Source organism: Myotis davidii, unplaced genomic scaffold (genome assembly GCF_000327345.1).
Source record: "Myotis davidii unplaced genomic scaffold, ASM32734v1 scaffold247, whole genome shotgun sequence".
NCBI lineage: Eukaryota > Metazoa > Chordata > Mammalia > Chiroptera > Vespertilionidae > Myotis > Myotis davidii.
The window spans coordinates 3167673-3185641 of NW_006299593.1; the positions used below are offsets into that span (position 1 = coordinate 3167673).

At 37.3% G+C, this 17969-nt stretch overlaps 1 protein-coding gene across 3 annotated transcripts in view; it reads left to right on the forward strand.

The window, feature by feature from the left end:
* Positions 1 to 845: 845 nt before the first annotated feature.
* Positions 846 to 17969, forward strand: part of NFU1 (NFU1 iron-sulfur cluster scaffold) — a 21849-nt gene continuing 4725 nt past the window's right edge. The window contains exons 1-5 of one of the 3 annotated variants that reach the window (XM_006775329.2): positions 846 to 982; positions 2934 to 3034; positions 7102 to 7237; positions 10433 to 10499; positions 15399 to 15525. In XM_006775329.2, coding sequence (XP_006775392.1) covers positions 2944 to 3034; positions 7102 to 7237; positions 10433 to 10499; positions 15399 to 15525 — 421 coding nt within the window. In that variant the 5' untranslated portion in view covers positions 846 to 982; positions 2934 to 2943. Of the gene's footprint in view, positions 983 to 2933; positions 3116 to 7101; positions 7238 to 10432; positions 10500 to 15398; positions 15526 to 17969 lie in introns of those variants that run through there. The other 2 variants (XM_006775330.2, XM_015571510.1) reach the window with 2 other exon arrangements.

Here is a 17969-nt window from a genome sequence, read left to right on the forward strand (position 1 = left end):
TCGGGGTAGGGATGCCTCTGGGTTTAGCCAGCAGAGCGGTAACGGCGCTGCCCACTCCCTCGGACGGAGTGGTGACCGGTGCCTCCGGCCGAGCCTTTGGGCCCGCCCCCCGTCGCCGCTTTGGGGTTGAGCCCTGGAGGTGGGCGTCCCTCCCCGCGGCAGCTCCGAGCCCCCAGTTGGGGTGGGCTCTGCGCTGCCTGGCCCCAGGCTTGGGACCCCGTGCCTGAGTCTCTGCGGAGGGGAGGTTTGCAGAGCCTGGCTGTAGAGACCCAACGCAAGAGCTATTTTTATATTTATTTTGTAATCTTTATTGTTGAAAGTATTACATATGTTCCCCCCACCATTGACCCCTGCCGTCCCTCAGCTATTTTTAAATCGTGTGGCCCCTCTAGCATTTCACCACGTGCATGCCATCCTTTGCCTTTTATTTATGTTTATTTCTTAAGTATGTTTTTATTGATTTCAGAGAGGAAGGGAGAAGGCGAGAGAGGAACATCAATGATGAGAGAGAATCATTGATGGGCTGCCTGTTGCTCGCCCCTCCCGGGGGATGCAGCCCTGTGGGCAGCTGCCCTGTGGGCATGGAGCCTGGACCTCCTGGTTCCTAGGTCCCTGCTCAGGCACTGAGCCACGCCTGCGGCCCTCCTTTGGCTTTTAAACATGAAAAGTCAGAATGTCGTAAAATAATACCTCCTCTCATTTCTTCATTTTCCCGGTGAGGCCCAGAAAGGGGGTAACCCGTCTGAGGTCGCACAGCATCCAAGTGGTGGCACTCAGAACCCAGACCCCTGCATTCCCCCATCGCTTACACCCACCGCGGGCCCTTGTCTCCCCCTGGCCCTGCCCTTGCCAGTGATAATCTGCCAACATGGGTTAGGTGAGAGGCACGGAGGAGTTAAGTAGGTGCACCCCAATTTCGCTTCTGGAACAAAAGGAGAAAAGGACCCAATGGGATTTGATCTCGTTTTAAGGAGTTTTAGTGGTAAGGATGCTCTTGAAGCTTAAATGCATTTCTAAAAAAAGAATTAAGTTTGTAGAAGGACTTTTTGTTAGTTACCTATCTCTCTTATATTTAAGTCATTCATATATATATATATGGGTAATATGCTAATTAGACCAGATATCCTTCCTGACAAAGCCCAGGCTGGAGGGAAGACAGCCTGGGTCCCGGGTGCCTGCCGGCGGCCAGAGGATGGAAGCCTGGGTCTTGGCTGGAGGGAAGCTGGCAGGGGAAGGAAGGCCTACTCTTGCACAAATTTTTGTGCACCAGGCCTCTAGTTACATAATAATAGTGGTAGCTAACATTTATTGAACACTAACGACATGGCCTAGTGGCACTGTTTTAAAGCACTTTACATGGATTATTTGGATCCATCTTTGCCCCAGTCTTTATAAGATAGCTGTGAATATTAAATTCATTTTAGGGATGAAGAACTGAGGCTGTGATGCTAGCTGCTCAAGGGACAGAAATGAAGACAGTCCTTCCCATGAATGAGTTTGCAAGTGAAAATAATCAGATGTTTATGCTAAGTGAAATAAGCCAATTTGAGAAAGACAAATATCACATGATTTCACTTATTTGTGGAATCTAATGAACAAAATGAATTGACCAATAAAATAAGACCTGAAGCATGGAGGAATGGAACGGACTGACATACCTTGATGTAGGGTTGGGATGACTGGAAGAGATAAATCAAAGAACTTATTCCTTATATTCATAGCCCATGGACATCAGCAATAGGGTGGAGAAGGTCTGGGGGGTGGGTAGGAGCCAGGAGGACAGGGTAAAGGGGGGTAAATGGGAGACGTGGAATACTATCAATAAAAAAATATACATAAAAAGTAGTCAGATGTTAAAAACAAAAAGTGATCATATATATGCTTAAAATTCCTCAGTGATTCCTGTGAAATGAAACTTGTAATATTTTACAGTAAGCTACATTTCAAAAATTTGCATCAGATTTCTAAAATTTTCACTTCTAAAATCTTTTATTTCTTTTCCAGTAATAATGTTTTTCCCCTTTCTCCTTGTTTTTATTTTATTATTATTTTTAATCCTTACAGGAGGAGTAAGGATATTTTTTCCATTGATTTCTAGAGAGAGTGGAAAGGGAGGGGGCAGGACAGGAGAGAGAGAAACATCAATGTGACAGGACACATCAATTGGTTGTCTCTCTACTGGGGATTAGACCTGCATCCCAGGTACACCCTTGACCTGAATGGAACCTGTGACCTCTGGTGAGCAGGCTGATGCTCTAACCACGGAGAACACCGGCCAGATCTCTCCTTGTTTTTAATTGGTCAAAGGCACGCAAAAATAGCCAATGAACACTTCCTCTATTGTAATGTAATAGTCAAAGTTACAGGACTAATATGCTTCCAGTCAAAGATGTTGGCTTCTTTAGTAGTTTATACTTTCTGCTAGACTTTTTGAAATATTGAAATACCTTTCAAACCGTATAGTATAGGTTATCTCTTTCTAGGGAAATGTGGTAGAAACAGAAAAGAAGGAGGACTTTTCACTGTATTTTCTTTTTTCCTTTTAAATTTGGAACCATGTGAGTCTATTACCTCATCTAAAAAAATTGTAAAATAAGGGGAAAAAACAGTTTGTAGTTCTTTGCCTCCTTCACTCATAACTTAATTACGAGTCTGGAACTTGAGGTTATGAATCACCAGTGTAGACAGATATATTTGTTTCTAACAACAGATACTGCACTATCCTGTGTGCACTCGGTTATCAAGGATATAAATTTCCTCTTGAGCTCTTGTTTTTAAATTGTAGCTATTCTTGCCTGAGGAAGTGGAAGTAATGTAGATAGAAAAATGAAAACTTGGCTTTTTTGGTTTTTTCATTATGGTTTTTTATGTATGAGGAGGAGAAACAACTTAAAGATTCTTAAAATGTCATTTTTATTTGTTTTTAAATGTAGGTTATATGACATGATGAATCCATACACCATTAAGAAACAGCCGCTGCATCAGTTTGTACAAAGACCACTTGTCCCACTGTCTGCAGCCTTATGTAACACAGGTAAAATTTCACCTCTTTCAGAGCAATTGTGTTTCAGAAGCTAATGAAAGTGCTTGGATGAAATTTTGTAGGTCATAAAAGGTGAGAATTTGTAAAGTTTATCTTCAGATGCCTATAAAAGAAGATAGCTTTTTTCCTATCATAACATCACGCTTTGCTGTAATTATTTGATTACCATATCATTGGTATTACATTTCAAGAATCCTGAGCACAGTGTCCAATAGAGCTATGAAATTTCAGTATCTTGTATAACACATCCTCTGAAATGTAGGAGTTGCTTAATAAATGATTTCTGAGATGAAAATACGGTAAAAAGAAGTTACAAATGAATTTGTGTTTCAAAGAATCATTGGTATTTTAAGTTCTTACCATTCTTATTTTCATAAGAATACCTCTAAAGCCAGTAAATTTCTAGCTTTCATCCACACCATAGAATGTAGTATTTTAAATGTATTTTTTCTTTTTTTTCTGGTCAAAATAAGTGGGTTGTTTGTTTTTTTGACAATCTGATTGGTATTATATGCTTTTATTTTCTTTAATATTGGAAATAGGTATGAGGATAGGATTTGAAAATTATTTAAATATGACCACTGTCGTGTCATATTGGGAGGAGCTATTGTGTGGCTATGGAAACTTGGGAGGAAAGGGCGGATATGTGTGTGTAAAATACCTATCTGTATGTGCTTATGGAGCTGTAATAGTGGATTCAGCTCCTGGCTCATCTCCATTTCCTTCACTGCCTTGAACACCTCCTGTAGCCATACTCTGGAAGGTGACTGGCTGGCTAATGGCATGAGCTGGATTAGGTTACAGACCACATCTCCCCTGTGTACTGGAGCAAGACCAGGAGTACCTTCCCTCTCTTCTTGAATCACAGAATAATCTATAATAATAAAAGCATAATATGCTAATTAGACCAGATGTCCTTCTGGACGACTGACCTTCCAGACGAAGCCAGGGCTATGAGGGCTGAGCCCCTTGCACGAATTTCGTGCATTGGGCCTCTAGTTTAGGTATAAATATTGAGTATCTCAACATATTAAGATACTTTATTGGACTTTAAATTTTTGTGGGACTGAATTATGTGGTCACCTAGGATTTCTAAATTGGAGAGCTGCTTATTTTAGTCTTTTATACTGACTTTTAGCACCATTAATGTGTTGCTTTGGAGGAACTTATGCCTAGCTATTTACCTATCAGTACCAAGCATAATAGGAACAATTATTTTAGATCAGTCTTTCTATCCTGGTGTAACCCTTATGACACTTTCAGGGGCAACTTTCTGGATGATGGACCTGGGAATCATTTTTTAATTAGACCCAATTTAGACCATAATTGGAATGATTGTTAATACCCAGTCAAATCACTTTTTTGAAATAGCTTTGTTCATTGTCAAAAGAAAATTTATATAGTGATGTCATATATTCTTTTCTACCTCAGATTTTGCTCTCAACGAATTTTTTTATACTTATGGTTCTTACCTTCAAGTATTTCTAAACATTTTTCTTCCTGTATATATAGTTTTACATAAATGGATTGAGTAAAAGCCAGATTTAATTCTGCAAATATTGGAAGAGTGCCTAATGTGTGTGGAGCTTTTAGCTACCAATAAATTATTAAGAAAGGTCGCAAGAAATGATTGGTCAGAACCACAGTTAGAAGAACCTTGTTATCTTTATATTTGCAGGAAGCCCTTTTTTTTAATGTTCCATCTGAAAAATTGTTTCCTTGTAACACAGATTTTCAGAGGCATTTATTGGTTAGTGGTATAAATATTTTAAACCAAGCACTTGAACATTGAGGATATCATTCAGAATTTTTCTCTTCTGTAGGACTTGTCTGGTCACCTAGTCAACAGCTGATATTTTATAGGACAGTGACTTAAATAAGCGAGATGTATGGAGTTTTAGTTTTAATTTCTACTTCACCAAGGAAATGATTCAACATCAGTTAGCTGGAACTGTACGGCAAGGTGCAAAAACAGTTCTTCAGCTGTCAAGTTAGAATCTTGTAAGAAAAGCACTTTCATAACAACCATATGTTTTGCCAGATTTAACCTCTAATTTAAAATAAAACTTGCTTTTTTTATATCTTCCTATCTTTTCTAGGATGTGTCGTATGAGGATTATAGGAAGATTGATTTTATATATATTTTCCTATTATGCTTGGCATTGATAAGTATGGAGTGGCAGGATGCACAATGGTTAAGCAAGTCAGTGCTGGAAAATTGGCAGTTTTATCACTTTAAATAGCTGAGTGACATTGAGCTTTAGTTTCCTCATTTATAAAATAGGATAAAAACTACTTCCTTGGCAGAATGTGAGGAGTAAGTGATATAATTCATGTGGAATGCTTAGCATCATGCCTAGCACATGTTTTTGTTTATTTTGTTTTTTAATTTATTGATTTTAGAAAGAGGGAGGAAAGGGAGAAAGAGACAGAGATAGACATTGATTCATTGTTTCACGTATCCAGGCTCTCACTGGTTTTGTATTGAACCCACAACCTTGGTGCATCAGATGATGTTCCAACCCACCAAGCTACCTGGCCAGGGCCCAGCACATGTTAATAACCTAGTGAATTAACCTATTTCAGTATACTGCTCTAAGATGAGAATTGGTGTTTTTTGGTCAGAAGGTGTGTTTTCATAATAAATAGTAAAGGCCTGTTCAATAGTTTTAAAACTGTTAAAACCCCAGTACTATCTATCTATCCTTTTGTCTTACAAGCTGTCGTTATATTAACAAGGTAGGGAATTAAAGATTTTGTTCTTTATTGCTTTAATGAACTCATTCTCAATCTAATCATGGCCCTAGAAGAAAGAAAAGAACCTATAACAACAATATTTTTGTTGTTGTTGTTAATCTTCACCTGAGGATATTTTTTTCCATTAATTTTTATTGAGTGTGTAAAGGGAGGGAGGGAGAGAGAGAAAGAGAGAAACATCGATGTGAGAGAGATGCATTGATTGGTTGCCTCCCACACTAACCCTGACTGGGCCTGGGGATCAAACCTGAAACCCACATAGGTGCCCTTGAACAGGAATCAGACCTGTTGGTCTTCGAGCTGATGTTCTAACCACTGCACGGTCTGCCAGGGCTGAAAAGATAATTTTTAAGTATTTCAGAAAGTCACATAGATTCCCACTTACATGATAATTTATAGTGTCACTAATTCTATACCACTTTTTGGTCAGTTACTTAACTCTTTGTAACACGTTACTTATCTGTAAGCCTCAGTTTCTTCATTTGTAAAATGGGAATAATAGTATCTTCTTCATAGGTGTTAAAGGCTTAATTACATTTAAAGCACTGGATCCACCCTGGCCGGTTTGGCTCATTTGGGCATCGTTCCAGGCACTGAAAGGTTGCTGGTTCAATTCCTGGTCAGGGCACATGCCCTGGTAATGGGTGTGCAGGAGGTAGCCAACTGATGTTTCACTCTCACATTGATCTTTTTCTCTCTCTCCATCTCCTCTTGCTCTCTCTAAAAATTAATTTTTTAAAAAAAAGCACTCAACTCAGTCCCTGGCATGTAACTACTAAGCACACAATAAATAGTAGTTATTATTATAAATTTTTGTCTTTAAAAGGCTGGTAGTACTTTGGAAGAAGAGAATGTAACATTTTACTGTATTAATATCAGAGTGATGATGATTTATGATTATGATAGCCATTGGTATTAAGTCACCAAATAGAATACATATATGATTCTTGAATTATAATATATATGTATGTGTGTGTATATATATATATATATATATATATTTACCTTTCTACTTAAGTATAGGATATTACTAGAATCTGTTGAGTAGTAAAACTATCTAAATAATCAAAATTAATACAAAATTCAATGCATTCAATGCAGTTATCCTAAATATATTGGTAAATTGCCTTCTTGTCTTTAAAAATTATTATTTTGTCAGTTTGGACAGTAAAGTCTTATTTTCTTTTTACTGACTTTTCTTACTTCTTTGGGTCTCTGAAAATGAGCATTTCATAGTCCATAAATTGTTAACTACTTTATTTTCCAAATTAACATTATTTCTTCTTTTTTTTCTCTTTTAGTGAGACACATGTTTATTCAAACACAAGATACCCCAAATCCCAACAGTTTAAAGTTTATTCCTGGAAAACCAGTTCTTGAGACAAGGACCATGGATTTCCCCACACCAGCTACAGCATTTCGCTCCCCTCTGGCTAGGTATATTACTAGTTTTCACTTGCTTTTACCAAGAAACATAATTAACTGACTTTGTGGTTAAGGCAGCTTTATTTAGCTATTGCATTTTTATGTGCACTGCATTTTTTTCAGAGGATACTTCCTATTCATATAAGGGGTAAAAAACTAAGAATGGATATTAGGAAAGTCTTCTCCTGAAAAGTGATGTATTGAGAGATCTGTATCAAACTATATAATAAAAGCCTAATATGCTAACTGTCCGGTCATCTGGACCAATCAAAGCGTAATATGCTAATGATATGCTAAAGCTCACTATGACGTGCATTGACCACCAGGGGCCAGATGCTCTGACTGGTAGGTTAGCTTGCTGCTGGGGTCTGGCCAATTGGGACTGAGCGAGATGGGCTGGACATGCCCTGGAGCGCTCCCGAGTCCCTCCCCGGCCCCGATTGTGCACCGCTGGGGTCCCTCGGCCTGGCCTGCACCCTCTTGCAATCTGGGCTAAGAGACCTCTCCCCCACCACCACCACCACAGTGCACAAATTTTGTGCACCGGGCCTCTAGTGATGATATAAAAATTTATATCTTTACTTAAGAAAAATAATCCATCAAAATGATAATATGGTTAATTTCTATTCTAAATCTTTATTTTTTAAAATATATTTTATTGATTTCAGAGAGGAAGGGAGAGGGAGAAAGTGATAGAAACATCAATGATGAGAGAGAATTATCGATCGGCTGCATGCCCCCTACTGGGGATCAATCCTGCAACCCAGGCATGTGACCTGACTGGGAATCAAACTGTGACCCCCTGGTTCATAAGTCGAAGCTCAACCAACTGAGCCACATGGACCAGGGCTCCATTCTAAATCTTTAAAACTGTTTTTAATAAGGAATGAAAGCTTACTTGTTTAATTCTTAAGGATAGCTGAATTTCTAGATGTCTCAAATGGAGTCACTTATAAAATATTCCACTCACAACTATAAATTATAATAGTTATCAGATATGGGATGATTTAAAAACAAAACAAACTATTCAGTTAAGTCCTGGCTGGCGTGGCTCACGAGGTTGGAGTGTCGTCCCGTGCACCATTAGATGGTGGGATGATTTCCCAGGAGGCATATACCAGGTTGTAGGTTTGATCCCCAGGAGGGAACACATCGATGTTTCTCTTTTTTTCTCCCTTCCTCTCCTTAAATCAATTTAAAAACCAAACTACTCAGTTGAGACAGTTTTTAAATTCACTAAGTAGAGACAAGTTAAGTATATACCAGACGATAAAGCATGAACAATAAAATCATTGGAATGTAACTCTTTTTAGCTGATAGCTAAAGAAATGATTTATAATAAGAGTCAGTATCAATTGACATTTTTAGTAAGCTGTGCCTGATACTGATTACTGAGGATATTTGGAAAATATCACTTAAATAATTTTCTCCATATATACCCTTTTTTAAAATCTTATTTAGGGGGGTCAGAAATATGCTTATCTCAAGAATGGTTTTTAAAATCTCTAATTAATAAAAATATATATCTCCTTGACCTAAACATGCTACTTGTCAGAATATACCTTAGAGCATTTGTTTTTTATAATTTTTGATTCAAACCACAATAAGAAATGTTTTATGTTATGACTCAATACACACATCACATACACATATATAGATATACAGGTATCCATATATATGTGAACATAGACACACACAATATATATGTATATGTGCACATATATGTGTATGTTTGTATGAAACAAGTGTTTGATGGGACATTTTTGCCCTTTTGAGGTGTGATGCATTCTTATATTTTGTTTCTTCTTTTTATTTTATTCTGTTCTGTTTTAGTAGATAAAATTTTCGTCACTACATAATTGATTTCACAACCTGCTGGTGGGCTTGAAAAATACTCTCTAGAGCAGCGGTTCTCAACCTGTGGGTTGCGACCCCTTTGGGGGTCGAATGACCCTTTCACAGGGGTCGCCTAAAACCATCAGAAAACACATATATAATTACATATTGGTTTTGTGATTAATCACTATGCTTTAATTATGTTCAATTTGTAACAATGAAAATACATCCTGCATATCAGATATTTACATTACGATTCATAACAGTAGCAAATTTCAGTTATGAAGTAGCAGCGAAAATAATTTCATGGTTGGGGGTGACCACAACATGAGGAACTATATTAAAGGGTCGCAGCATTAGGAAGGTTGAGAACCACTGCTCTAGAGAATACCTGCATATGTACACAAGGTGTGTGCAAGGAGGTTCATTGTAGCCTTATTGGTGGGGGAATAAGTTTGAAACAACCAAAATATTCATCAGTAGGAAGAGTTAGATAAACATTGTTCATCCATAGTCTTCACATATTAAAAAGGATGAGAGGGACCCATATTTACCATCACAGAATGACCTCTAAGACATACTGTTAAGTGAAGAAAGCAAGTTTCAGGACAGTAAGTGCAATATGTCTAAAAACAAAAAAACCATATGCCTCACAAAGGCTTACACATAAGTCTATATAGTAGCATTATCGATAATAACCTCATCCCCCAAAATCTGAAATGTCCATCAACTGTGGAATGACTAACAGATTGTAAATGCCCAAATACTAGTAATGTAATACTACTCGACAATAAAGTAGAATGAACTATTGATACAAAAAACAAGGATGACTCTCAAAAGCATTATGATAAGTGAAAGAAGCCAAATTCAAAGACTGTATGGTTTCATTAATATGAAACTCTAGCAAAGACACAGCAGTAGTGGCATAAAGATCAATAGTTACCAGGGTGACAGATGTGCTAACTAACCTTATTTTGGTAATCATTTCACAGTATATATGTATATCAAGTCATCACGTTGTGCACCTTCAACTTACACAATGTTTTATGTCAGTTATATTTCAGCGAAGCTGGGAACATTTTTTAAAGCAAAAGTAAAAAGTTATTTCCATAAAACAAAAGTTAATAGAACATGGAGGTAAAGCAAGAGGGCTGCATGCAAAGGGAAATGAGGGATCTTTTGCAGTAATAAAAATGTTTTATATTTTTATTGTGGGATTGCTCAATTGTAGGGGAAGATGATAAAACAAGATTGACCATGACTTGAAACTGATGATGGGTACATGGAAGTTCTTTTCTTTTTCTCTGTAATTTTGTTTATGTGTAAACTTTTCATAATTAAACATTTTATTATTTCTTATTTTTTTCACAGGCAATTATTTAGGATTGAAGGAGTAAAAAGTGTCTTCTTTGGACCAGATTTCATCACTGTCACAAAGGTAAACATGGGATATAAAATAAGATGTGAAGCACTTTTAGTTTTCCTGAGTCAAATGCTCTCCAGAATTTGCATTCTTAAAGTATTTTATACATATGGTTACCTAAAAAGATCTCAAGTTAAGTTTACTTCTCACATTCCTTAAGTTAATTATTTAATATAATTTCCAGATCCCTCATTTTTTAAAAGGGAAAAATTTTGAGCTTCAAGATTGTATAGGTAGCCTACAGCAGGGCCAAGACTTAACCTTGGCAAGTCTAGAATTTAGGCTTCCAAGTATTATTTTTATTAATTTTTATTTAAATTGATAGAGTAAAAAGAGAAGGAAATAAATAATCACACAAAATATATATTTGACCAACAGAATGATTGAATATATATATCTCCTTTCAAAGCGGGCACTTACATCATGGCATCTGACCCATTCTACTGTCCTGCAGTAACCCTTCAGAGTTTCATACATAAAAGCAGTGGACTCTAAGTTCTTGTTACTCATTGCAATAGCTAACATGGCATCTGCTAGAAAAGGCTGTTTCATATTTAAGTCTACTAGGTTAATGAGAAATGAACTATTTAAATTTGAACTATGTATCCTTTTAAATCAGTTGATATGTATACACCAAATTTAATCATTTGTATAATTTCCATCAAAGTAAAAAGTATTCTTTCAACTCCTCTTAAGCAATTTTAAAGGATTACTCTGAGTTCTTCATGTACCAAAAAGTGGACACATTGGGTTAGTCCACTAACTGTTACATCTAGTCCAGTATTCTTTTGTAGCTGTTTCTCAGAAAGTCCTTTCTTGACCGTATTTGTGAAAGTGTCACTTCTCCCAGGAGCTCATTGCCCTGTTCATTTTCTTTTTCTTCAAATATACATATATAAATTTGATTTTATAGAGGAAGGGAAAGGCAGAGAAAGATAGATACATCAATGATGAGAGAGAATCATTGATTGGCTGCCTCCTGCACACCCCCTACTGGAGAACAAGCCCACAACCCGGGTATGTGCCCTGACCAGGAATCCAACCGTGACCTCCAGATTCATAGGTCCCCGTGAAATCATTGAGCCACACCAGCTGGGCCCTTGTTCGTTTTCTTCATTGTGCTTATCTTAATCATATTTTTTAATTTTTATTCCCTGTCTTTTCTGCACTAGAATATAAACTCTGTAAAGATAAAAATTGTCCATCTTTTAAAGACCCCTAGAACAACAACAACAACAAAAACAAACAAACGAAAAGAAAAAAAGATCACCTAGAACAATGCCTGGCATCTAGTACACTCAAATACATTTTTCTAGAAGGAAACAGTGTCTAGTTGAATTTTCAGCCTTTAAGTGGCTTCCCACAAATGTAGGATCATAGTGAGCAAGTCGGTGTTAACTAATCCCTAGTCTTTTCAGTTTAGAGACACTGGCCTATCCTTGTTATTCAGTTTTCTTTCTTTGATATTTTTTGAGGGAGAAAAAAGGACCAACATTTATTTAATATCTCTAACATGTGGGCTATGGCATGAATGCTTTACATATATTATCTGGTTTAATTCTTGCAACTAGTCTTTATTTTACAAGCAGGAAATTATGTATTTATTTTAAGCCACTTTTATTTAGTTCTTTAACATATAGTCTATGCTATATAAGATTTTTTTAGATAAAAACATGTGATTATATCTTACAGGGTTTTTATTCTTGATTTGATTTTGGTAAGTCATCTTTTATTTCCCTTCCCCTTCATAATTTAGTTACCCTTTTTGGAATTTCTTCAGCTCCACTAGTTTTTCTTAATGACATGACAGCTAATAAATAATATTCCAAATGAGGGCACACATTGATATTTAATAGGTAGAATAGCAGACTGCATTTGTTTTCTTTCAGTTAACCTTCCTCATTATGGACTATTCCATTTACCTGACACCTTTAGTGATTTCCTGTTTCCCTTTTGATCTGTAATTGATAATTCTGAGGCTTCTTTATGCATCATTTATCATTTTTTTCTAAATGTGTAAGTGTATTTTCAGCTTATATGCTGCCTTTTTGTCTCATTCAACTTCAGGAAATTTTTCTTTTTGTTACCAAGATTTCCTTACTCAGTAAGAACCCAATGTTTACTGAAGATCTGAGGTAGCCCTTTGGTCCATCTTCCAAATAATTTTTTTTTAAATGTATTTTATTGAGTTTTTACAGAAAGGAAGGGAGAGAGATAGAGAGTTAGAAACATCAATGAGAGAGAAGCATCGATCAGCTGCCTCCTGCACACCCCGCACCGGGGACGTGCCTGCAACCCAGGTACATGCCCCTGACCGGAATCAAACCCGGGACCCTTGAGTCTGCAGGCCGACGCTCTATCCACTGAGCCAAACCGGTTTCGGCCATCTTCCAAATAATTTTTTAGAACATTACCTCTAACTAGTTCCCATTCCCAATCACTAAAGCATGTCACTAGTTTTGCTTTTGTATCCATAGCAGTGCCCATTTATCTCTGCTCCGAGTACTGCCTTTAAATTGGTTCTTAATCTATTAAAATATCATTCTTATGCATGTAGCCTCAATTTTTTGTAGTCTTTAAGCATAGACCCTAGCCAACAGTTTCCTGAGAGTCTGAGTAGACTTCATGTAATAGTTTTTCCTTCTAGAAAAACTATTTCCTTTTCTTTTTAAAAAATTATTTTTAAATCCTCACCTGAAGGAGGTAGGGGTGTGTGTGTGTGTGTGTGTGTGTGTGAATTTTTAAATTGATTTAGAGAGAGAGGAACATCAATGTGTGAGAGAAACATTGACTGGTTGCCTCCTATACATACCCCGACTGGAGATTGAACCCGAAACCTAGATATGTGCCTTGACTGGGAATTGAATCCACAACCATTTTGGTGTACGGGATGACATTCAACCAATTGAGGCACCTGGTCAGACTAAAGAGCTCTCCTTTAAAAAACTAAAACAATAGCCCAGCCAGCAAGGCTCAGTGGTTGAGCACTGACCTATGAACCAGGAGTTCACGGTTTAATTCCCAGTCAGGGCACATGCCTGGGTTGTGGGCTTAATCCCCAGTAGAGGGCATGCAGGAGGCAGCCAATCAATGATTCTTTCTCATCATTGATGTTTCTCTCTCTCCCTCTCCCTTCTTCTCTGAAATCAATAAAAATATTAAAAAACAAACAAACCTAAAACAATATATCCTGCCTTTCTCTTTTTAGACATTAGTACTATTTAGGTATTTAAGAATTATACCTTTTTTTTTTAATGGAATCAACTAGTCGGTCAGATTTGGGGGTAAAATAGTTATCGATTCTTTCTTAAAGATACTGGTCTCTATTTTTTTGTATATTATTGATTTTTTTACAGAGAGGAAGGGAGAGGGAGAGAGAGTTAGAAATACCGATGAGAGAGAAATATCGATCAGCTGCCTCCTGCACACTCCCTACTGGGGATGTGCCCGCAACCAAGGTACATGCCCATGACTGGAATTGAACCTGGGACCCTTGAGTCCACAGGCTGATGCTCTATCCACTGAACCACACCGGTTAGGGCGAGGATACTGGTCTTGTTGACAGTTCACAAGTCTTCTAGCCCAGTAGTCATGGATAAGACATGTTAGAAGTTTTGGTTCTACAGTTGTGTCATTGGATTTTTTCAATACTCTTAAGTAATATATGTAAATTGAATTTTTTAATAGTTGTTAGATATCATGTATTTGATCAAACAGTTATATCCTATTTAAAAGAATGGGATATTTCTTTATCCTCTTTATATATATTTTAATTTTAATTATTGATTTTCTTAGAGTGAGAGGGAAGGAGAGAAATACATTAGTTGATTTTTTTTTTAATTCAGCCCTTTAAAAAATCTTAAAATTTTTAAAAAATATTTATTGACTGATTTTTAGAGAGAGAGAGGAATGGACAGACAGGCATTGACTTTTTCCACTTGTTTATGCATTCATTGGTTGATTCTTATATCTGCCCTGACTGGGGATTGAACCTGCAACCTTGACATATTGGGACAACACTCTAACTAACTGAGCTACCTGGCCATTCTTTTATTTTTTTTGTTAATCATCACCTGAGGATTTTTTTTCCCATTTTTAGAGACAGTGGAAGGGAGGTTGGGAGGGAGGGGGAGAGAAACATTGTAGTGAGAGAGACACATTGATTGGTTGCCTCCTGCACACACCCCTACTGGGGCTGGGGATGGAACCTGCAACCCAGGTACGTGCCTTTGACCGGAAATTGAACTCGAGACCCTTCAGTGTGCGGGCCGATGCTTTAATCACTGAGCAACACTGTCCAGCGCCAGCCAGGGCCTCTTTATCCTCATTAACAGAGTCCTTATTCAGTATTTTAACTGCCTTTACTTCATGAAAAAATATTTATCATTTTGATATCGCCTATATAGGGTATGATATACATACAGCATACTTAGTGTAAGTTTGATGAATGAATGCATGAATGAGAAATGTTCTAGGATTGTATCTTCTGAAAGTCATTATAAGCCATATTCTTTTTTTTTTTTTAACTTTTTTTTTTATTGATTTTTTTACAGAGAGGAAGGGAGAGGGATAGAGAGTTAGAAACATCAATGGGAGAGAAACATCGATCAGCTGCCTCCTGCACACCTCCTACTGGGGATGTGCCCGCAACCAAGGTACATGTTCTTGACCAGAATTGAACCTGGGACCCTTCAGTCCTCAGGCTGACGCTCTATCCACTGAGCCAAACCAGTTAGGCTAAGCCATATTCTTTAAGAACTGGACTTGACATGTATTCTCCAGAAATGAGTACTGTTGCATAGTACAGGATATATATATATATAAATAAAGATGCTTAAAAGATACGAAGTCTTGTTTTATATTTGTCTATGCCCTTGGGTAGAAATTTTAGCATTTTTCTTTCAATATTTACAGGAAAGTGAAGAGTTAGACTGGAATTTACTGAAACCAGATATTTATGCAACAATCATGGATTTCTTTGCATCTGGCTTACCCTTAGTCACTGAGGAAACATCTTCAGCAGAAGCAGGTAATATGTTGGGTAATTAATATTTATCTTTTTTTAAAAAAAAGCTTTTCTACATTCTTCTCATTTGTTTTGATTTCAGAAAACATGGATGTACAGATTTTTATCATTGTACTATATTTAGCTCTAGAACCAAGTCCGAGGAAATAAAACTTCATATATACTAGTTTTGCCCATCGTTTTTGAAAATCTGTAAATAAATTGAATCTGTTACACAACAGTAAATTTTTCAATTATAAAAATTTTCAGACATACAGAAAATAGTATAAAGCTTACCAATTTGCCTCCTCTCAGATTTAACAAATGTTAATTTTTGGCTATAATTGCTTTAAACCCATATTTTAATAAAATATTAAAGACACAGCCAAAACCCTACAACCCCCATCCCTTTTCCCTTTCTGCTTCCAGAGATATTTGTAAACTGTTTTAAAATTTTCCCCCCAAAATATATTTTAATTGATTTCAGAGAGGAAGGGAGAGAGAGGGAAACATCAATGATGAGAGAGAATCATTGATCGGCTGCCTCCTGCACACCCCCTACTGGGGATCGAGCCCCCAACCCGGCATTTGCTCTTGACCAGAATCAAACCTGGGACCTTTCAGTCTGCAGGCTGACACTCTGTCCACAGAGCCAAACCAGGTAGGGCTAAACTCGGTTTGTTTTAAAACATTTATTACAAATACAAGTCACTGCGGGGACTATATAACATTAGTTTTTGTTTTTCAACTTTAAATAACTTGTGCTATATGCAACTTTCCTCTTTTTCACTGAGTATAACATTTTGAAATACATCCATTTTGAAAAAATGTAGTTCTATTTAATTTAAGTGCTGGATAATTAATTATATGAATAAACTACAGTTAATTATTTTGTTTCTTATGTTCAAGTGAATTATTTGTGCAATTTCTATTACAAATACTGCAGTGGGCATCTTTGTACTATCTCTTTGTGCATATGTGGAGAGTTTCTGTAGCATATATTCCTTTTTTTCCCCCCATTGATTTCAGATAGAGTGGAAGAGGAAGAGAGGGAGGAGAGAGAGAGAGAGAGAGAGAGAGAGAGAGAGAGAGAGAGACAGACATCAATTGGTTGTCTCCCGCATGTGTCCCAACCAGTGCAGGTGGGGAGCAAACCTGTAACCCAGGTACAGGCCCTTGATCAGGAATGGAACCCACAACTCTTTGGGTGTGGGGGCAATGCTCTAACCACGGAGCACACTGGCCAGAGCGTAGCATATATTCCTAGAAGTAGAATTGCTGTATTATAAATTGTCATAATGTACATACAAATCAGCAGTGTATAAGAATTTACTTTCTTATATCTTTATTATCACTTAGTGTCTCACATTTTTTTAACCAGTATTTAAGTGTAAAATGGTGTCTTGTTTTAATTGCATTTCCTTGGTATTATGATACTGAGCCTGAAGGTTTTCATACATTTACTGGTCATTATTTTCCTTCTCAATATATTTCCTGTTCATCATCTTTGCCTATTTTATAAAAATTGAATTATATGTCTTTTTTGTATCAATTTTAACCAGGTTTTTAAGTGTCAGGTTTTTGTTAGTTTTTTTTTCTAGCAGATACCATCTCCATAACCACACCTTATTTTTTCTCTGTGTGTAGAATAGCTTTTGTCATTCAGAAATTTTTAAAGAATATATGGAATGTTTCATGAATCTGTGTGTTGTCTTTGCTCATGGGCCATGCTAATCTTCTCTTTATCAATCCAATTTTAGTTTTTGTGTTGCCAAAGCAAACACAGTTTTTCTTTTTTAAAATATATTTTTATTGATTTCAGAGAGGAAAGAAGAGGGAGAAAGAGATAGAAACATCAGTGATGATAGAGAATCATTGGTTGGCTGCCTCCTGCATGCCCCACACTGGGGATCGAGCCCACAACCCAGGCATGTGCCCTGATCAGGAATCGAACCATGACCTCTTGGTTGATAAGTTGACACTCAAATACTGAGCCACGCTGGTCTACTGGCAGTTTTTCTTTTTATGTAGTCACATATATTCATCTTTTCCTTTATGTGTTTGTGCTTTTTGTATTTTGTTGTAAATAAGTTATTTTGTGTAAAGGACTTAGAAGAGGAATTGCACATGGAGCTCAAGTATTAGCTCAAATATTCTATTTGTTGTTGATGAAGATTTTCCTTTCTCAGTATCATAAAGATATTGTTATGTGTGTATGTGTATATACACAGAGGTGTCAGGCCTGGGCAGGGGACCCTCATTTCCCCCCATCACTGGTTCTGCCCCCATCCCAGGCCTGATGCCTCTGGCCCAGGAGTCAGGCCTGGGCAAGGGACCCTCAGACCCCTCCAATTGCTGGCTCTGCCCCTTGCCCAGGCCTAATGCCTCGGCTAGAGGCGTAGACCCCCATCACCCTCCAATCGCCTGATCGGCCCCTTGCCCAGGCCTGACACCTCTGCCAGAGGTGTCAGGCTTGGACC